Source organism: Micropterus salmoides, unplaced genomic scaffold (genome assembly GCF_014851395.1).
Source record: "Micropterus salmoides isolate LMB-PRFRI ecotype aquatic unplaced genomic scaffold, ASM1485139v1 Ms_hic_scaffold_11, whole genome shotgun sequence".
NCBI classification, from domain to species: domain Eukaryota; kingdom Metazoa; phylum Chordata; class Actinopteri; order Centrarchiformes; family Centrarchidae; genus Micropterus; species Micropterus salmoides.
In genome coordinates, this window is record NW_024040152.1 from 36,241,589 (window position 1) to 36,264,496 (window position 22,908).

A 22,908-nucleotide genomic window follows, 5' to 3' on the forward strand; every position below is an offset into this window, starting at 1 on the left:
TTATACACTTATATGGTACTATATATTTAGAAAGGCATTAAATATGGCAGTGTCGTAAGAAATCAACGTTTGTGCTTAAATAAATATAATCAGATTATTTATTACAATTTTTTTTTTTGTTCTGTATAAAGTGGAATATTTCATTTTTTGTAAATGATCCAATTCTGGAAAGCATCCCAAAATGTTTGAGTCAGGAAAAGAAGAGATGTTCCAAGGTTTCGATGTCCGAGTTATAGAAAGTAGAAATATTCTAGGCCAGATTAAATCTGTAAATCTATCTTTACTGTAAAGCTGGAATGGAGAGGCAGCTGCTTCTTATCTTCATTAAACTACTGCTGGAAGATTTCTGGAAGATATTTTTTCTCTTGAGCAGTGAGGTGAGGTGTAGGGACAAGTGGCCCCCTGCAAGGAAACCCCGCTCTTTAGGGTCACCATCTCCAGGTGCTCTTAGCGCATTATGACTTCAGGTAGTACTCCGAGAAAAGGGCGACCTCTGATAACGAGCTAGTTTCAACACCAGGTACTGGCCTGAGCGTCTGTGTTGAACTTCTAACTCCAGATTCAAAAGTTCCCTGGTCAACCCCTCGTCCTCTCTCGCTTCAGATTCCAGAGAGTCGGGCCCTGAACACATGACCTGGAATGAGCTGTTTGAGTTTGCTGCTGATCCGTAATGAGGTGTTGGTGCAGGCAGCGCGGGTGTGAAAGTAAGTGAATACTAACTTACCAGTCCGGAAGAGGGGGGAAGAAGACGAAGATAATAATGAGACGAAAAACACTTTCTAGTTTTCTAAAGGCGTCCACCCAAAGAGAAACTTTTTCACTATTTTCAACCAGCCCCAAAAAGTTTGCGCACAGCTCTAGGCTCAGCAACTTAAATAAAGAAACAGGCCGGGAGGACCCCTCTGTTTTCTCAAACAGGACTTGATCATCACACTGATTGGGTTTTACATTACTTTTCCTTTTATAGGTCGATGGTGCTTCTGTCTTGTAGTTGCAACACCCTTTTCCCTCAGCTTACAAATGTTTCTCCAAATAAGGTAATAAAACACATCATGCAGGTCTCTTTAACTCATGTTAGTATAATCCTTTAAATGTTTAAATATAATAGGCCACACTTCTCAAACAAACTAAATCTCTTCAATCTTAATGCATGCACAAATCAAAAAATAAGTTTTAAATGCATCACTCCAAATGCAGAATAGATTAAATCAGTTCATGTCATCACTCATTCTGTTGTCCTCGTCTCTTTCTGACTGAGAGAAAGGCCTCCTCTGCTCCTGTAGTTGGCACCATGAAGGTTTGTCTCTTCACAACTGTTGATTAGCAAGACTTCCACTTCCTCTTTCCTGGACATCAGCGTCTAATCTGCAGAGACACATTCAAATATAAAACCGTACTTAACTTTTGCAATCTGAGCTGAGCAGTCAACACTTATCAGTCTTAGAACAGGCCGTCTGAGTTAAAGTACAGGCGAGTTGTTTTACTGTACTGTGCAGTCAAACAGTATCTATGAAGGCCCCCAAGAAGCAGAACCAGTTGCTTCCAGTGCCCTTTTCTTCACATTTATCTCATTCTCCCAACAGAGGACAGTTCTTAAAAATGTATTATTACATTTCTTTAATCTTAAAAAGGTGGAACCAAAGAGTACATTAGCAAACAGAAGGCGGCTTGTTTAAAGGCTCGTGAAGCTGTGAGGTCATCAGTGTTTAATCTGCTCTCAGAAACAGCAGCATAAAGCAGGAAGGTCAGGAAGCCGCAGACTAAAAACACAACCAGAAAAATGCAAAGAAAAGAGACAAACTGGAGTTTCTTTAAAAATAGAGAGAAGAAAGAATTAGATGTTTATATATAAAACACAGTGAGTCATGTTTGAAAATCACATTTGAATCTTCAGAATTAAATATATTCATATATAAAGGCACATATCTGATAGAGAACACAAAATTAAATGCTCAAAGTTCAACATGTACCTCATATACAGTATATTTATTAAGGCTGGTGTATGAAGTGACCTGAACGGGTTTCTGTGTTAACTGACGAATGAAAATGCTGTGAGAAAAGTTCATTTGCACAAGAAGAAAACATGTGAGACAGTTTAAATATAGAAGAAACAAATGTGCATTGTCCAAAAGAAGGAACTTAAGCTAAAATACAAGCTGCTGCTGCTCGCTGCATTATATTCTGTCATATCTTTGATTTCTGAATTGCCACCTGCCTCCATAAAGTGGTGCAGAAGATTTCTCCTGACTGCAGGTATGTAAAACAAAGTCTCTTCCTGGAGACTAACTATAAACCAAGCCCTCACTCTAAACTGTAATGATTGATGTTTTAGGGATTTACCAAACGCTCGCACGCTGACGGCGGTGAGCTTTGGACTGTGGAAAAGGGTTTTTGGGAAAAGGTGTGAACATTTTATGACTTTATGATGTTTGACAGTTAAGCGGCCTCTGGGCCTGAGAGGGTTAATGTGCAAGCCTGTGAGCCCCCCTTCTGTTCTCTGATTGGCTGTGTCCCAGTATTGTACAAGTTTAACTCCACCCTCTTGGTTTTGTTCACAGGTCCTGGTCTGAGAGAGTCCAGACCTGCAGGATCTGAGAGGCTCAGACATGGGTGAGTAAATAATTCACAGCTGCCACTCATCTGCCGCTTCTGTTTGTGTCAGCTGCTTAAATTCCTCAGTTTTACTCCTGAAGTCTGGTTGGAGCAGAGCTGCAGGTCTGTTTTCTGTCCTTCTCTCTGCAGAGCTCAGCTGCAGGTTGTTGCATCAGGCTCAACGTTTCTTTCTGTCCTTTACTGATCAGGTTTCCTGAAAGGAAATCTGAAATTCACTGCAAGAAAAGCTCCATTTGAACCAAACGGCTCAGTTTGGTCTGAGATTACTGGAAACTTTGTTACTCCTGTGCTCAGGGACCCGTCTGAAAACTTATTATTTATAAGGAACTTTATTTAGAAGCCACACGCTGCTTCACTCAGTAGACCAGAGATTAAAACAATTACAGGAAAACAGACTGATGTCCAAAAAAATATGACATAAATTCTGTCATTTAGGAGTTTCAGGAATCATTAACTTTTTACCTTCTGTCTCCTCGTTGGTTCAAAGACACTTTGACACGAACACTTCTGATTTTTCTGACATTTAATAAACAAAACAACAGATAAATAATAATCTATAATGTCCAGGGTGTCAGAGTGTGAAACAGGAAAACGTTTTTGTTTGAAATGTAAATTTAACTGATAATGAATCGTTGGTTGAAAACGTGTTCAGCTGCAGAAAAAGCAGCAGCCTGTTCCTTTAAGTGTGTGTGTGTGTGTGTGTGTGTGTTGCATAACGCTGGTGTTGTTTCTGAGCTGTATGAGCTCACGGTCCTGATAACTGTCTGTATGAAGGAACTTCTTTTCTCTCCTCGTGCTTTCACATCGTCTCAGTTTGTTGTAGTTTATTATAAAATGATATATTTTATTGTCCCTCAGGGGAAATTGGTTTTGGGCTCGTTGTGATGCTTCATACACAACAAACTAATTTACAGACATCTGAAACCACATTGTACCCATCCTGCCCTCCTAACAGCACGTTGCAAACACACTGTTGTAGGTCTGTAACAGGCTTTTATTGAGAAGGCTGATGGAAACGAACACTAACCGTTTTAAAACCAGTCTGACTGCATCTTCTGTCTGACGGTAAGGGCTCGTACTCAGAGTGAAGGACTTCAGATGGATCATCTAGAACTCTCTGAAGGAGTCTGCTCATCCCGACCCGTTGTTGTCACGGCCGTCTTTGTGAGTGGAGCCAGTTTAGAGTTAGACTGCACACATGGATCCCCACACCGGACTTTCCAATAGAACACACGCTGTTAGACATTTCAAGTTTAACTTATTATTATCTAAACTTAAAGATCGCCTTTTGATCGAACTACAGAGCTCTAGTTGTCTCAATGTTGTTTTTTTAGTAGATTGAAATTGATGAGATTGAAACTTGTTCCAACTTCATTCTTTGAGAAATCATTAATTGACTCCATCAATGCAATCAATTCCCTTAAACTTGTCTAACTGACGTACATTTCTGCTTCATTCTAACTCTCAGTTTCAAGTTAAAACAACTTGACTACATTTATGCGACTTTCCATTTGAAGGTTAGAGGATTTAAAATCTAGATCTGTTTCAGTTTACATGGAAAAGGCTGTTCAGGTTCCTTTCTTTGTTCACCACAGCAGTGTTTACATTTTAGTTGGAATTTGAATATATGACTTATCTGCAACGTATAACTAGCAGGGATGAGCGAGTTCACCACTATCTGGATCTGATCAACTAATTAAATTATCTGTACTCGGAGTGGGCGGGGCTTAACCTGGAAATTGGTACAGGTTAATCAGAGGTAGCTATATTTATTAGAAAACTATTTACAGAACAGATTACAATAGTAAGAATTTTTTTAAAAAGGTACCTGTATTTATAGTTTATTAAAAAAACAGATACTGACACATTTTACTCTGATGATATTCTTACTTGTAAAAAGTACCAGATACTCGTTTAATCGATGACTCGCTCAACCCTAATGATTAGTTGATTATGTCCATGTTTCAACTTTGCCCTTGTTTAAAGAACACAGTTTCTCTCAAAATCAAAAGAGTTGGCTATTATTTTTCTCTTGCTCCCCCGCACACCCTGATCAACCAATAACTAACATACCCAAGTTCAATCAACACATACAGATCTGACAAAAGTCCCGAACACCCCTACATGCTGACAGAGAGGCCTTGAGGGGCGTCTTTGAGAAGATGAGTCGGGGTGAGAGGGGCGTCTTTGATTAGATGAGTCGGGGTGAGAGCGGCTTTTCTTGTCAAGTAAAGCTGTTTCAGGCATTTGTGAATGGCTGCAGTGTTAGACTGATCAACGGGTCTGATAGAGCTGTGTGTCATCGGCGTAACATTGAAACTAGACGTATTTGTGGATGATCTTACCGAGGGGAAGCCTATAGATGGAGAATAGGGTGGGACCTAGAATTGATCCCTGAGGGACACCATACAGCATGTTTGTGGGGGATGAAACTGAAACGCCTGTTAGATACTGTAGGTGAGATCGGAACCAGTTTAAGGCGACGTCAGTGATTCCTGCCCACCTTTACAGTCTACTGATGAGCACGCTGATGTTAGCACAGCGCTGCTAGCATAGCATGGCTGTAGACTCATCTGGACGTTTATTAAAATGCTTCTGCGTGATTCCCAGAATGCATCAATTTGAAAAATAAACGGTGAACATTTGGACTAAAGAGCTGCTGGCCCAGTTTCAATAATTTTTGGATCTGTTGTAATTTTGACTTATTATTGAGAGGAGAAGTTTTGGGAAATCAGCCTCTGACCTTTGACATCTGTGACCTCAGTGTTGGGATGGTTTCATGACCTTTCACACGTTGTGTTTTCTCAGCCAGCTGTTCAGGATGTGGACCGGGATACCGCAGCCCGCTGGACGCCATGAAGGGTGAGTCTATATTTAGCTTCCATCAGTTCTTGATAAATGTTTGAGAAATCCTCTTCTTCTCTTCCTCTCTGAAGGTGGATGTTCATTTAGCTTAGCTTAGCATAAAGACTGTAAACAAGGGAAATAGCTGCCCATCTATCAGCACCCGTAAAGCTCTCTGACGTGTTATATCCCTGTAATCACAAGCACAAAAACAGAAGCATAAAAATAACAGTTCTTGCAGCTCCCAGCCAAGGAGGCGCATGGACACCGCTTGGTTTGTTAGTTCACCCTTCCAACAGCCGGGAGCACTAACAAACCAAGAGGTATCCATCATCTATTGGATGAGAGACGAAACGTCTTCGATTATCTTCAACCAGGTCCTTGATTTTAACCTTCCGATGGAGTTTGAATTGTTGTTCTTATTGAAGGTCCTCGGGAAGAGATCGTCTATCTGCCCTGCATCTACCGCAACACTGACACCCTAAAACCCGACTACCTTGCCACTGTTGACGTCGACCCGAAATCCTCCACCTACTGCCAGGTAGGTACTGCCGCCGGGTCCTCCGGTCGACCTTCTTCTGCTCAAGTTTGTCGTTTTGTCACCTTTAAGTCTAAATGAATTAGTGAAGCTTGTTGAAAGGTAGCATCGGTTCATTATGGTCTTTGTTCTCTCAGCAGCGCTCTCCTCCTGCTGGATTAGCTTCCTCTTCCTCCTCCTTCAGGTTTTTCTGTCTCTAACCTGCAGGATTGTTTTCTTGAACCCCTTTGAATAAATAAAATGCATAAATTCTTTTGTATGAATCAAAGCCTTTAACCTGTCTACTTTGACCCGTTGTGACCTTTGACCTCTGCCTTCGCAGGTCATCCACCGGCTGCCGATGCCGAACCTTCGTGACGAGCTGCATCACTCCGGCTGGAACGCCTGCAGCAGCTGCTTTGGCGACGCCTCCAAGAAAAGAAACCGTCTGATTCTCCCGTCGCTCATCTCCTCCAGAGTCTACGTGGTCGACGTCGGGACGAATCCCCGAGCACCGCAAATACACAAGGTACAAGCAGCAACGCCGCCACATCAGTATTTAAAGCCTTCTAACTCCAGATCTGTTAATATGAATCCCAGCCCGACCAGGCCTAGTTCCCCAGCCGTGTCTCACTGAGACTCTCTGGCAGGTAAAGCACATACTGGGTAATTTAGCGTCCTCAGTCGTTTATCAATTATAAATCATCCTTAAAACATCATGTTCATCACTCTCTAATACATCTTACACATTCTGTAGAGCTGATTTTATCATAACACGTCGCACGTTGGTCTTTGCTGGCAGGAGGTTCAGTTCCTGTCAGTCTTCAGATGCAGGGTCCGGTGGTCCATCACGTCTCCAGGTGTTCAAACCAAACGTCGTCTTCTATCGTTCTAAAGTTTAAATTTATTCATTTAGCTGACAGCTAAATTACAGCCGCTACAAGTCCGAGGTCACACGCCTCTGGAGCAACGAAGGGTTAAGGGTCTGCTCAGGGACACGTTGTGTCTCACAGTGGATTCAAACCCGGGTCTCACACACACAAGGCATGTGTCTAATCCACTGCACCATCTCCATTATTATCACCATTGTTATTTTAACAAAGCACGTCCAGTACATTTCCAAATAATGATCACAGTATAGAATAAAACAACACTTTGATTTAGCAATGGTGTACTGTGGTGTACTTAGATGTACTTCCTCTCAGATTAAAGAGTAATACCAAACGTAAATCTCCATTCCTACCGTCAGTCCTGAAGCTTCATCATCATAATGCTGATTAAGCAATGCCTTTGAGCTGCACAGCAACACAAGTTTAGAAGATGACTTTAGCAATTTATCTCATGAGATTATTCCCTAAAAGGTAAAAGTAAAGAAATAAAATGAAGAATAATCGTTGTTATATTTTTGAAACACAGTTAAACACAAATACTTCTTACATTATATACTTTATATGCTAAATTTGTGATACATACTCGTCTTTGCAGTATATTCAAACATTAGGATACTCAATTAAGGTTAATTTTGTTTTTTAGCAGTTTCATATTTGTGGAGACACAACATCTGGTGCACCCCAATCTTGGCAGGTTGAACTTGCAGACTGGAGTAATGCTAATGACTAGCCGCCTGAACGCTAGCCTCTGAGTCTTCAGGTGACTCCAAAACGTGCTCCAGAAGTCCACAAGGCTTCCATTCAAGTCTGTGGAATCTGTAATGGCAATCTTTAATCCAGCCTTTTGAAACTCCTCCAGCAACGATGTAGTTTCAGTCAATAATGGTCAGATTGGACTGGCCAGGCATAAACACAGAGAACAGGGATTTAGAGCCAATAGCGAGAAGCTAGACGGAGGACAACAAGTTCAGAGTCTGTTGAAGGAAACAGATGAGTAAGTTACACTGTGGGCGAGACGTGCAGTCCATGAGACGCACAGTGATCCAGATACAGCAAAACCTACTGCCGAGTGTAGAGTAATCCACAGTCCAAAGAAAAGCCCACAACGAGCAAACTGTGACCTCTGAAGGAGGTCCAGAGACGAACAGAAGACGGGAGACATGAGAGACATTAAAGCTCAACAAAGACATCCGACAAGGACCAGTGGGACATAGTCCAGGTAATTCCACAACGGGGAGGACACAGACAGGAAACAAAGATAAGACAGAGAGGTAACCTTACAAAATGTAACAGAAACTAACCCAAAAATACCACGACAGTATTTATATATTTCATCTTATACTTTGGAACTGTGTTTTACAAAAGTAATTTAAAAATACAAAGTATTATTAAACTGCTTTAGCTTAACGTTAGCAGAGAATGGGAGGTTCAAAGGAGCCCACAGCTCATTATGTCCTGGGGCCTCATCAGGGGCGGAGCCAGACGTTGCAAACATTCGGGGCTTAGCCCAAACCTAGGGGGGCCCGGGGGCCATGCACCCCGGGAGATTTATTTCCCATTAAGCCATTTTTTCCTGCTGTTTGAGATGACAGACTGCCTACAAATCTAAACACTATCTGGGGAAAAAAATGAACGTTGCTTTGGAAAATAATCGTCCTGTAGAGCCTTCAGTCTATTTTTGATTTAATAGTTTTCCAGCTGGAGTTTATTCAAAACACAACAAATGTTGAAGATCACTCATTTTCACTCCTGGTGACTAAAAAGAGACAAAACTTATCTGATGTTCCTGTTTTAAGTTATATATGGAAATATGGTGTAACAGTTTCTGATGATCTGTGGAGGCGGGAACCTCTCAGCTCCTCATGACTCCATTTGACTACGATTCAGAGGTCTGTGGTGTGATTATAAAACAATTATCGAATCTTCAAATCTTTTTTTTCCATATGATTTCTGGATAATTACTGAGCATTTCATTTGCACATTAAAATCCAAAACAAAACGTCTCCTCATCAGCTTTAAAGGACTAGTTTTCATCCCTAATTTACTTTACGGATTTCAGCTCCTTCATGGTCACCGCTGTCCTCCTCTCACCCTACTGATCAGAAACTCATCAGATCATCATAATGATGCAAAAAATATTAAAGGCATATTTTATTCTCTGACATTACTCATCTTCTATTCACTCCTTTCTTCTAAACACATTTTCATCTCTTGTCCCTCTTCCATTTCACCTGCTTTCACTTTTAATTTCTTCTGCAATGTGCAGTTAATCCAGCTGCTGTGACGCCCGTCCTTCCTCTTCCCCAGCCGACTCCTCTGTGGGAACAAACTGTCCCTCAAACACAGTCAGATCAGCTGACATCAGCTAGCGAGTGCGGATGAGCGGATGAAGCATTCAGAAGCTTTGGGGCTTTAAGCTGAGCAAACACAGCTGCATCTGGTGACCTGTAAAACCTTGAGCCTGACGCTGAAACGCCACCATGACTCACTGAAACTAATAACTTTAGTCTCATGTGTGCAATAAAAGTCAAAAAGGGTTAACTCTAAACTGATGGTTGACATTTATGAGATTCAGACATGTGATGTGATTGGACAGTGATATTCATTAACTAGCCTATTATTACTTTTGTTCCATCAGTACAGGAGCATCTCAAATCTAAAAACAATTTCAATATGGTGGAAAAGGTAATTGTGAGCACCAGAACCAGACTGAGAGATTAAGACACTTTTGCAGGTGTTTTCAGTTAATTAGCTAATCAGAGCTCTTTTCAGGTCGACATTTCTCTATAATAAATAACTTATTCTGAAATTCTAATACATTTTTGGATACTAGAGTGCTATGAGCTGTGAGCCCTAATCATCAGGATTAAAATGAAAAAAGGCTTGAAATGTTTATAAGATTAGTTTTTGAATTAAAAGAAAATGAACTTTTCCACGATTATTTTAGTTGGTATATTTGTCATCAGGAGGAAATGTCCTCATACTCTCTCATGTCTTTCTAATCTTTATCGCTATATTTCTCAACTATTCTCTCTTCTTATCCCACTAATGTGCTGAGATCAGCTGTAAAACGCCCTGTGGTGATCATGTTGGCTTCACAGGAGGGAAACGAGCCTCTGAATCAGCCGCACATCTCTAATAGAGAGATAATATCACCTGATAACATCTAACTAGCCAGAAATACCGTCACTGAACTCAAGCGTTAGAGCTGCGGACTCACAAACCTGAAACACTTGTTCACTGTGTGACGCAGCTTCTTTCTGTGATTGGCCGCTGAGGTTTACCTCTCCGCATAAAAACTTTGTCCATACCATCAGCTGGTTAGTTAGCTCGCACGCTCGCTCACTGAGGGGGGCGCCAGTGAAACAACATGAAGAAGAGTTCTATTGTTCTTCTTCTTTAGTGTTTATTAGCGCTCGGCAAACCGGCTGAATGATGCGTTACCGTCACCATGGTAACAGAGCTGTTGAAACAAAGTTGAACTTATTTTAAAAATGCCCCCCCCCCCCCCTTCAGAGGAGACAGCAGAGAAACCAAAACTAGACAAGTGGAAGACAAACCGGTCCTGTTGTTCGGGGGGGGGGGGGTCATGCTGAGTTCAGACCGCATGATAAACACTCTCACAGCTGCTCTTTTAAAGTGTTTTGAAGAGACTGGATTTGTTGTTGGTGATGTGGGAAATGAAAAATGTTGCCGTGTTGCGTCAGTCTGCTGAGTAAATGTGTAATCATTAAACAGTCCGAGACTTTAATAAACAACTGAAGAGGCGATACAGGAGGGGAGCTGCTCGGGTCCTCTAGTAGTTCAGACTGGGGGGGTTTAAGGTCACGGGACTGGAAACTAGGGAAACCCAGAAATGGAGGATGGTTCCCTTCAGGTTGGGAGGAAGTCACTGCCCCAAGAATCAAGTCAAGAATGTTGTTCTGGACTATCTTCGCACAGAGGGAGCTATCCTGAAGCTGAAGCTCTGGATCCACCAGTGGATCTCTATTCCAGTCCTCAGCTGTGGTCCTGGGGCCTCAACACAGGAACTTCCTGTCTGAAATCTTACTTCAGTTTAGGACAACATTTAGGATCTGCGGTGTCCCAGAAACATGTTTCCTGACTGCATTAGCAAGAAACCCTGTCTTATCTTAGGAAATCCATTCGGCTGCAAAGGACTGAAGCCTTTCCCAGGTTTCTCACTGTATTGATGCTGTGTGGTGTTCCTCAAATGTAGGTCACTTTAGATAAAAGTGTCTGCCAAACGAGTAAATGTAAGTTAGGACGGCACAGACGTCCCGCATTCGATAGCTGCCAAACATTTGGAAGAAAACTTCCCAAAAAGGTTTCCTCTTCTCCACCACATGGAGAATGTTTCCGACTCTTCACACCTAAAACTGAACACCAGTGTCTTCTGTCCGTTATAGCTGCTAGCCAGCCAGTGACGGGTGAAGTGAAACAGTCGTTGTTATGGATACTGGTTTGCGTTCTAAACCCAGATACAGAACTGGCGGGACGAGTGCTGAGCGAAGAATCCAGTTTACAGCTCTAGTTATGATATCAGGCTCGAGGTCTGAGACAGGAAGGACACAGTCATGAGTTCAGGAACTTTCAGATTGGATTTTGCCTGTCAAGTTCAGATAGGACATGTTTCTGTAATGAGGCTTCTGGTCTCTGGGTAGTGACCAAAAGAATACGATTGTGGATCCAAGTAGCTCAAAAGAGTTTCCTTGTTCAGGGTGTCTGGCCTCCAAGGACCTCAGATATCCGTCTTCCTGGACACCTTCTGGTCGACATATACTAGACAGGTCCAAGTGGGAGGAAACCCTGGGTAGACCAGCAACAAACTGAAGGTATTCAGGCTGGGGAAGTCCTCCAGAAAGATGGGCTGGACATCTGGTCTACCTTGACCCAGTCCTCAGTCAGTCCATCAGCGTTCTAGATCCCTATCCAAGGAAAACTCCAATCAGTAACAGTGCTGGATTAATATTCTAGAAAGCCTTAAATCAGTATTACAGGATTCTAGGAGTTTTACTTTCTGATATATCTGATCATTACCCAATAATGCTGTTCTTTAATTTTGATTATAAATGTTTACCCTTATGTCACCCGATAAAAATTAAAGTAGTAAACGATCGAACAATGTATCAACTTAAGGCAAGTCTGCAAGCTAAAACATGGGACATTGTTTATTGTTGCTGCAATCCTGATACTGCATATGATTTCTTGGTAAATGAAATAACAGACTCCATTCGCTGCTCCATTCCTATAAAAACTGTTACAAGCAGAAGGGCAGAACACAAACCCTGGCTAACAAGGGCAATCTCTAACTCCCTTAAACAAAAGAATACACTTTACCAAAGATATGTTAATAAACCAAATATAGAGAACAAAACTAAATACAATGTTTACAAGAATAAATTGGTATATATATAATCAGGAAAAGCAAATATAATCACTACTCTGAATTGATTAAAAACCTCGCAGGGAGACTCTAAGTAATCATGGAAAGTGTTGAATAATGTTTTGAATAGGGACCATAAAGATACCGTGCTCCCTGATACAACAAATAATACTGATCTTGCAAATGAATTTAATAATTACTTTGTATCAACAGGGGCAAATCTCTCAAAAAACATTACTCAACCACACAGTGTCTCTTACCAACAATATATGTCAGGCAATTATCCAAACTCCTTCTTCCTAAAGCCTACTGATGCCATTGAATTGTATAATATCATAATGGCTCTGAAGAGCTCAAATTCTGCAGGAGAAGATTAAATTAGCAGTAAAATATTAAAGTATTGCCAAAGAAATAATTGAACCACTTACACATTGTATTAATCTCTCACTGCTTACAGGAACTGTTCCCAAAATGACAAAAATTGCAAAAATAATTCCGATTTTCAAAGCTGGTGATAAAAATGACATCATAAATTATCGTCCCATATCAATTTTACCAACTCTTTCCAAAATATTGGAAAGAGTGGTTTATAATAGACTTATTAATTATCTTAATACACTGAACATACTTAACCCATCCCAGTATGGCTTTAGGAAAAAAACACACCACCTGTATGGCTATCCTTGACCTTACTGAAAAGATCAATGATGCCATTGAAAAGGGGGAATATGGTATCGGTATATTCCTAGACCTTTCAAAGGCCTTTGATACCATCGACTTTACCATATTACTGTATAAATTGCACCATTATGGAATCAGAGGTCAACCACTGAATTGGTTCAAGAGTTATTTACACCAGAGGCAACAATATGTAACTATTCACAAACAGAGATCAGAAAACAAACACATTCAATGTGGTGTTCCACAAGGATCCATATTAGGTCCTCTCCACTTTATTATTTACATTAATGATCTGGAAAATTCCTCAAAGACCCTTCATAAAGTAATCTTTGCAGATGACACTAACCTGTTTCTATCACACAAAAATGAATTTGAACTTCAGAAACTACTTAACAAAGAACTTCAGAATGTGGATAACTGGTTCAAAGTAAATAAACTATCTATAAATACCAGCAAAACAAACTATATAATATTCTGTCCAAACAAAAAACAACTTGATTACGATGATCTAAATTTTCAAATTAAAATAAAGGGAGAGGAAATAAAGAGAGTGAAGACGACTAAATTTTTGGGTGTCTTTATAGATGATCACCTAAATTTTAAACACCATATTGAATATCTTGTCAAAAAGCTATCAAAATATGTTGGTCTGTTCTTTAAGCTTAGACATCTGCTTCCTCAAGCAATACTACTTACTCTTTATAAAACACTCTTTGAACCCCATTTAAACTATTGCAATATTATTTGGTGCAATACTTCTCATACTTACTTAAAAAAATTAGAAATTCTACAAAAAAAAGTCATTTGTGCCATATCATGGTCTGATTTCAATGCTCCAACTCGTTCTATCTTTCTTGGGTACGGTATTTTAAGACTAAATGAATACAATATATTTCACAATGCATGTACTATGTATCAGGTGGTCTCTGGTCTGAATAGCAGTTTGTGTGAGCTTGTTCCCATCCGCTGTCCCCAGCACACTCACCTCACTAGATTATTATTGGGAAAAACCGGAGATTAAAAAGCACTGGTGTGAGTGTAGTGTGCCGGGGACTGAGAACTTGGAATGAGCTGGATGACAATCTGAAAAACTCAAGCTCTTTTGTTTCCTTTAAACAAAATCTGAAGAAACAACTATTAAGCTTGTATTCATCTTCTTGATGTATGTACTACCTCATATTCTGAATGTATGTCAGTGTTACTCCTTCAATCTCAAGGTAAACTGTAAAACAAAATTGTACTTGTTAAATGGGATCCCTTAATGTGTTGTGTGAAAGTTATGTATGAAATGTCTTATATGTAGGCCACACATTTTCTTGTTTTTGTTTTTTCTTTCTTTTTTTTGATTGTAATGGCCCCCGAGCATAAGCTTTAGAGGGACCAGTTCACATATATGATCACTTCTTTGTTCTTTGTTATATTGCAAGTGCATATGAATATATGTATGTATATGTGAATAAATAAAACCCTTCTATTGTGGGGGAAAAAAAAAAAAAAAAAAAGAAGAGAAGTAGGTCATTATCCCAGTGAAACTCAGTTCAGTAGGGTTCTAGGTTCTGATCCCAGTAGAACTCGAGTATGTACCACACGGTTCTACGTTCCTACTTCAACAAGACTCAAGATAAGCGGCAGAAGGATGTCTGGGTTCTGTTATTATGAAACACTTTGTAGTTTTGGAAAGTGCTGTTTAAATAAAAGGCACTGACTGTGCTTCTCTAATGAAGGTGAAAAGTTACTGAGCTGTGGTCGTGTTGTTGTCTCTTCAGATAGTGGAGCCTGTCGATCTGTACTGGAAGTGTGGCCTGGCGAACCCTCACACCAGCCACTGTCTGGGCAGCGGTCAGATCATGATCAGCTGTTTAGGAGACCCGTCCGGCAGCGGCAAAGGTGTGACAACCGCAGACTGGATCAGAAATCCTCACATAGACGGAAAACTGTGACGGTTTTATTAGAAACACCCCAAAGTAAAGGAACAGTTTAACACCTGCTGTTGTCCTCTCAGGTGGTTTCGTCCTGCTGGACGGTGAGACGTTCGAGGTGGTCGGTAACTGGGAGCACCCGGGTGAAGCGGCGCCCTTTGGATATGACTTCTGGTACCAACCTCGACACAACGTGATGATCAGCACTGAATGGGGTGCACCCAAAGCTCTGGCTGATGGGTTTAATCCGGCCCATGTCAAAGAAGGTGAGTCTGGAGGAAACATTTCAATCTGTTCCTCCCTGAGTCTCTTTCCTTTAACTCCCTGACCCTCTGGGTATTAGGTTCTGATCTCAGTAAGACTCCAGTTAGTAACACAGGTCTCCAGGTTGTCGTCCCAGTAAGACTTCAGTTGGTACCACTGGGTTACTATGCCAGTACGAATCCAGTCCCTGCCACAATGTTCTAGGTTCTGCTGCCAGTAAGATTCCAGTTGGTACCACAAGGTTTTAGATCCCAGTAAGACTTGAGTCCATAACATAGGGTTCAAGTTTCAGTAACACTCCAGGGTATCCTTAACCAAGCCAAGATTTGAGAACTTCATCAGACTCAGAATCAGAAGTTTTATTGCCTAGAAGTGTTTTACACATACGAGGAATTTGCTTTGGTGATAAGGTGCTACACGTAGACAAACGTACAGATGACATAAATAAATGTAGAAATATATATAAATATGAAAAAGACAATGCAAGTTATATACAAATAAAAAAAAGAATAGAGAGGCTTTGTTGATGAGGCTGCAGATGGGAAGAAGCTGTTTTTGTGGCTGAGTCTGAAAAAGTTTGGCCCAATCCCAATGTCCCCCCTGAGCCCTGAACCCTCACAGACTTTCCTGACGTCACTTGGAAAGTGATTGAGTGCAAGAGGCTGTGAGGGCTCAAAATGCTGTAAACAGGAACAGGACAGCACTTTGCCACTTTATCACGTACATGTAGCACTTTTTATTTTATGTTTTTGTCTGATTTTTAAGTCCTGCAGGCTCTCGCCCTGCAGAGTGGAGGAGAGGTCAATGTCAATATATATTTGTCAATAATCATTACTGCACTATTGTTGGTCAAAACAGCATCATTAAGCAAAAACTAAAATAAATAGTTTGTAATAAAGTTCATCTGACTTCATGTGTTCTATGCAGCATCTTAAGTTAAGAAAACTTTCAACAATTTTAACATCAGCGTTTGTGTCGATGCTTGTTTGTTTACAGTTTTTCTTCTTCTCTTATAACGTGGATTTGCCGTGATTGTTCTCTCGCCTCCAGGCTTCCCCTGGTGTAACCCCCGTGTTTCACGTCATACCGCTATGAACTGTGGGCAATTCCCTCAGCCAAAGTCTGCAGAAATGCAGACTTACGAAAAGGGCTCAAAATGTCCGAGAAAGCCCTCGCGCACTTCACGATTTGATTTGAGTGGGACGGCCCTGAGCCCTCACTGACTTCCCGGGAACACGCCTCAGAGTCTATGAGGGTGGACATTGGGATTGGACCTTTGTGTCCAGGGTGGGAGGAGTTAGCTGCAATCTTTCCTGCTCGCCTCAGAGTCCTGGAGGCGTACAGGTCCAGAAGAGAAGGAAGATTGCAGCCAATCACCTTCTCTGCAGAGCGAATGATGCGCTGCAGCCTGCCCTTGTCCCTGGCAGTGGCAGCAGCGTACCAGATGGTGATGGAGGAGGTGAGGATGGAATCCATGATGGCGGTGTAGAAGTGCACCATCTTTGTCTTTGGCAGGCTGAACTTCTTCAGCTGCCGCGGGAAGTGCATCCTCTGCTGGGCCTTCTTGGTGAGGGAGGTGATGTTCAGCTCCCACTTGAGGTCCTGGGAGATGATGGTGCCCAGGAAGCGGAAGGAGTCCACAGTGGTGACTGGGGAGTCACACGGGATGATGGGGGAGGGTGGGGCTGTGCTCTTCCTGAAGTCCACGACCATCTCCACTGTCTTCAGAGCGTTGAGCTCCAGACTGTTCTGGCTGCACCAGGTCACCAGATGGTTGATCTCCCACCTGTAGGCGAACTTGTCCCCACCTGAGACGAGCCCAATGAGGGTGGTGTCATCCGCAAACTTGAGGAGCTTGACAGACTGGTGACTGGAGGTGCAGCTGTTGGAGAAGTTGGGAAAGAACGCAGCCTTGAGGGGAACCAGTGCTGATGGTCCTGGAATCAGAGACATGTTTTTCCAGCTTCACGTGCTGCTTCCTGTCAGACAGGAAGTCAGTGATCCACCTGCAGGTGGACGTTCAGCTGAGAGAGCTTGTCCTGCAGCAGGGCCGGGATGATGATGTTGAAAGCAGAGCTGAAATCCACAAACAGGATCCTGGCGTAGGTTCCTGGGGAGTCCAGGTGCTGGAGGATGTAGTGAAGGGCCATGTTTACTGCATCATCTACAGACCTGTTTGCTCTGTAGGTGAACTGCAGGGGGTCCATGTGATGCAGTAAGGTAAAAGTAACTCAAGACGTTGTTCTTCTCATGTCCAGAGAAATTTCAAGCTCCCTGATGCACCTTTTGATAAAAATTAAGTCCTCTTTACAAGTTCATTGTTGTTGGTGTCCCAGGTCACTACGGCACATCCCTCCATGTTTGGGACTGGACCACCCACAGGAAGCTTCAGACGCTCGATCTGGGTGAGGAGGGTGCCATTCCCCTCGAGGTTCGATTCCTGCATGACCCCAATGCCGCTGAGGGCTACGTGGGATGTGCTCTGGCTGGAACAGTCTTCAGATTCTACAAAACACCAGTCAGTACCACGGGGTTCTAGATCAACAAACAAAACTAGTCAGGAAACCAGACAGTAAGGCCCTCCTATTTTATCCAGAACAATAAGGTGATGTGGCTCTTTAAAGGACACCACATTGGTCCAGTCTCAAACATCTCAGCAACTTTTGGAAGGATTGTGATGAAATGTGGTTCAGGCCTTCATGTTCCCCTCAGGATGAACTATAATAATGTTTCCTCTAGCGCCATCATCAGGTCAACATGTTAATGTGTCCAACGCTTTGCTTTATGCCCTAAAACCTGCAGAACTGTCGACATTCCCATCAGCCTCAGTTCAATTTTATTTATATAGCGCCAAATCACAACAACAGTTATCTCACAGCGCTTTTCATAAAGAGCAGGTCTAGACCGAACTCTGTGATGCTATTTACAGAAGCCCAACAGTTCCCACCAAGAGCAGCACTAGGAGACAGCTGTGTTTACTGCCAACAAGCTCATGTTAGCACGCTAACGTGCAAAACTAAGATGGTAAACATATTACATGCTTAATGGTAACATGTTTGCATTGTCATTGAGAGCACGTTAGCATGCTGATGTTAGCATGCTGATGTTAGCATTTAGCCTGCCGTGTCAGTACAGAGCTGCCAGGATGGCTGCAGACTCTCAGTCCGGTTTTTGTGTTTCTTCAGGAAGGTAACTGGGCTGCAGAGAAGGTGATCAGCGTTCCCAGTAAGAAGGTGGAGGGGTGGGCGCTGCCTGAGATGCCTGGTGAGTCTGTCTGTCTGGGTTCTTGTCTGACTGGTTGCTGTTCTTTCGGTCTGTCTGGGTTCTTGTCTGACTGGTTGCTGTTCTTTCGGTCTGTCTGGGTTCTTGTCTGACTGGTTGCTGTTCTTTCGGTCTGTCTGGGTTCTTGTCTGACTGGTTGCTGTTCTTTCGGTCTGTCTGGGTTCTTGCCTGACTGGTTGCCGGTCTGTCTTTCTGTCTGTCCATGCAGGTCTGATTACAGACATCCTGATCTCGTTGGACGACCGGTTTCTCTACTTCAGCAACTGGCTGCACGGTGATGTCAGACAGTATGACATCACAGACAGGAGGAACCCACGATTGGTCGGCCAGGTCTGAATGTTATCACACCTGACCAGTGAAGAACAAGTGCAAGCTCAGAGTGAGACAGCTAACCTGTCTGTCCGTTCCAGGTGTTTCTGGGAGGAAGCATCGTCAGTGACGGTCCGGTCAGAGTCCTGGAAGACCCGGAGAACCAGCCGCAGCCCCCACCACGCATCATCCAGGTGCCACAGACAGGAAGCTGAGAGACAGGAAGCAGTGAGACAGGAAGACAGGGAGGATGGGCCTGTCTTTCTAACTTCTTTCCTTTGGGGGTGTATTTATTAGGTTTTGGTGTCTGTCAGGGTTAGTCTTCTGTGTAAACAGGTTGAGGACCCAAACGCAGGACACTGAGCAGAGCGGGTTCAGTTCTATGATTTATTAACTCAAGGTGAGCACACTTAAAGCGGAGAGTCCAAAAAAATCATTAAAGAAGATCCAGGTACAGAACAGGTGACAGACAACAAGCTAGAACGATCCTTCAAGAACTAAGGGAACAAGCAAACCTATACAGAGCAACAGAGGGGGGGGGGCAGGGTGACTGAACCCAGGTGAGACCCAGGTGAGACCCAGGTGAGACCCATAGGACTAATCAGACTGAACAGGAAACAAGGCTAAACAAAGACACCAGACAGAAACAGGAAAACTACACAGAACCAAAGCCCTAACATCCTGTCTCTCTCTCTCTCTCTCCAACCATCTGTCTAACATCCTGTCTCTCTCTCTCTCTCTCTCTCTCTAACATCCTGTCTCTCTCTCTCTCTCTCTCTCTCTCTCTCTCTCTCTCTCTCTCTCTCTCTCTCTCTCTCTCTCTCTCTCTCTCTCTCTCTCTCTCTCTCTCTCAACCATCTAACATCCTGTCTCTCTCTCTCTCTCTCTCTCTCTCTCTCTCTCTCTCTCTCTCTCTCTCTCTCCAACCTCTAACATCCTGTCTCTCTCTCTCTCTCTCCAACCATCTGTCTAACATCCTGTCTCTCTCTCTCTCTCTCTCTCTCTCTCTCTCCCTCCAACCATCTGTCTAACATCCTGTCTCTCTCTCTCTCTCCCTCCAACCATCTAACATCCTGTCTCTCTCTCTCTCTCCAACCATCTGTCTAACATCCTGTCTCTCTCTCTCTCTCTCCCTCCAACCATCTAACATCCTGTCTCTCTCGCTCTCTCTCTCCAACCGTCTGTCTAACATCCTGTCTCTCTCTCTCTCTCTCTCCAACCGTCTGTCTAACATCCTGTCTCTCTCTCTCTCTCCAACGTCTGTCTAACATCCTGTCTCTCTCTCTCTTTCTCCTCCCGTCTAACATCCTGTCTCTCTCTCTCTCTCTCCACCTGTCTGTCTAACATCCTGTCTCTCTCTCTCTCTCTCCACCTGTCTGTCTAACATCCTCTCTCTCTCTCTCTCCACCTGTCTGTCTCTCAGGGGAGGCGTGTCCACGGAGCTCCTCAGATGTTACAGCTGAGTTTAGACGGTCGGAGACTTTATGTGACGACGTCTCTCTACAGCGGCTGGGACAAGCAGTTCTACCCCGACATGATCAAGTCAGTACTCCTGTACTGCAGTATTGTAGTACAGGAGTAGTGTCATATTATTGTCATATTATTGTACTACTGCAATATTGTGTAAACGGAGACTTGAAACCTCCCTAAATATATTCTGTCTGTCCATTATGTCATGACCTCTGTCCGTCTGTCCGTCTCTCTACCTGTCTGTCTGTGCAGAGCTGGTTCAGTGATGATGCAGATCGATGTGGACTCTGGTAGTGGAGGTCTCTCCCTGAATGAAACCTTCCTGGTGGATTTTGGTAAAGAACCCGACGGTCCGGTTCTGGCCCACGAGCTCAGATATCCTGGAGGAGACTGCACGTCTGACATCTGGCTGTAGAAACACCTGAAGCCGACAGAGGAGGGTCAGGAATAATAATCCAGAACATGAATGTAGTTAAAGATCAATAAACTCTGCTGTTCACTTTTTCTCAGCTGCTTCAGAACATGTTGAAACACGAGCTTCATGCGTCCTGCAGAACCCTGCTAATGGTCACCTTTAATCACAGGTTTACAGGTGACTTCCAGCTGACGCACACAGAACGCAGACACGATAAAAGTGCTGCATGTAAAACATAAAGAAACACAAGACAAAATGAACCCACATTCTAACTGGACTTAAAGGACTGAAATAAAATGGCAGCTAGAATAATGATGGAGACTAAAAATTAGAAGATCAATTCACTGATTAATACAACAGTGTGTTTTAAAGTCAACATGAACGCTCGACGTGAGGACGTTAGAAGCTTTTGGGACCGGTTTCACAAAGCTATTTTAGACTTTAAACTGAAGTTTGGACCAGAAAATTAGACCCCTCGGCTAACAGGTCTAAGATTCTGTGTTACCATGGTAACCACCAGTAACAACCAGTTACGTTACAAACAGCCAAATGAAAGAGAAAATGGCTCATAGTTTGCAGTTTGCTGAGGATATTATGGAGAGAGCTCTGAGAAGGGAAAGAGCTTTTAGGGACCGCAGTAACCTTCTAGAAATATACAACAATGAGGACGTTTCAGCGGTCGTTTTCTTTTACCCAACGCAGCTCTCCTGAGTCTGACAGATGAATTAGCTGAAGCACTGAGCTTGTACCATATTCTTGGATTTTTTCTGTATATCTTTGACGCTCCCCTCAATGATCAGGTTAATGCTGTTTACTGTCTTCGCAATTCTTTTCCAAATCAAGTATTTAGTTTGTTACTACACTCCGCTAAATGTTCCAAGTAAAATGTCCTTATATCTATTATACTGCTTCCACAAACACATTATTTCTGCTGGGGTGCGCTGCACTGAGCGGTTGGATGCCCCTACTCAATCCGCCATATGTTTTTAAAAGTGTCTTATTTTACCCAGAATTCATTGCAGTGTAGTCCTACTTAAGATACTCAGTGTCTTCAGTGCTTTGTGCAACAGTCTGATTTAGATGTCTATCTTAAGTCTGACTCTCTTCTACATCTAAGCCATAGTCAAAGTCTATCTTTGTGAAACCGGACCCTGGTCTGCAGAGTTCTGAAACGCTGATGTCTGCTGGTGGAGGTTCCAGATCTGTGTGGTGTGACGTCACCAGCAGGCGCAGGACCTGATCAGATCTGGTACCTACACCGGCGCTGCATCGCGGTGATCCTCTGTACATATTTGTGATTAAACATTTCAATTCTTTGTGAAAGAAATAAAACTGTTGAAACAAAACAACCTGAACTAAAAACATCCATCACACATCAGAACACTTACTATCAAATGATCAATCATCTAGTGTCATTATTAATCATTTCATGTCATCTTATTAATGTTGTGGCTTGTTAAGTGTGCTTTGCCTTCAGAAAACCAACCGGCCAATCAGATTTCAGCCTGAGCCTCAGGTTTCTGTCTCCTGCAGCGCCTCCTGCTGGTCAAACTGTGCCCATTAGATGTTTAAATAAAGTTGTGTTTGAACTATCATCTGTCTGATTCTTTCACCTGCAGATTAAAATCTTTACATTTTTCATTTAACGCCACTAAAAGACATCATTTGTTCACATTAAATATGTTAGTGGGTCTTTCCAGCTTGGGCGGTGAAACCCCTACAGATGGTTCAGATTACTCACATTACTCAGTGACCTCCACTGGCTCCCCGGTGCCTCCAGAATCAATTTCAAGTCGCTAATGCTGCATTAAAGAGTGACTACTGGGTCTGCACCATCTACCTAAACTATTAGTCAACTCTTAAATCTGATGCCGTACATGCTGTTAGCTCTTACTAGTGTTTATTGTCACGTGTAGATCTCTCACTGTGTTGATGCTGAATGTTGCTGCTCAATTCAGCATCAACACAGTCACAAAGCGACTGCCTACACGTAATGTATGTATTTGATTCTTTCTTGTAAATTCATGTCAACTAACTCCCAAATGTTCATTCATGTCTTTTACATTACATTTACTTTTTTTTTTATCCAAAGCGACTTACAATTGCTATACATGTCAGAGGTCGCACGCCTCTGGAGCAACGAGGGGTTAAGTGTCTTGCTCAGGGACACGTTGGTGTCTCAGTTGATTCGAACCCGGGTCTCTCACACAAAGGCATGTGTCTTATCCACTACGCCATCACCACCATTTTATTTTTATTTATTCTCATATTGTTCTCTGACAAACTCCTTGAAAATGAGACGATGCTTTTAAGGGAGT

The 22,908-nt window shown here is 42.6% G+C and overlaps 1 protein-coding gene across 1 annotated transcript; it reads left to right on the forward strand.

The window, feature by feature from the left end:
* The first annotated feature begins 2,552 nt into the window (after positions 1–2,552).
* On the forward strand, positions 2,553–22,185 carry selenbp1 (selenium binding protein 1). Its single transcript, XM_038712422.1, has 12 exons — positions 2,553–2,610; positions 5,422–5,475; positions 5,886–5,998; positions 6,318–6,503; positions 14,698–14,818; positions 14,934–15,116; positions 17,451–17,632; positions 18,300–18,378; positions 18,605–18,726; positions 18,807–18,899; positions 20,129–20,247; positions 20,428–22,185. The coding sequence occupies exons 1-12, from the start codon at positions 2,607–2,609 to the stop codon at positions 20,588–20,590; spliced, it is 1,419 nt and encodes a 472-aa protein (XP_038568350.1). The 5' UTR covers positions 2,553–2,606; the 3' UTR covers positions 20,591–22,185.
* The last annotated feature ends 723 nt before the right edge of the window (positions 22,186–22,908 follow it).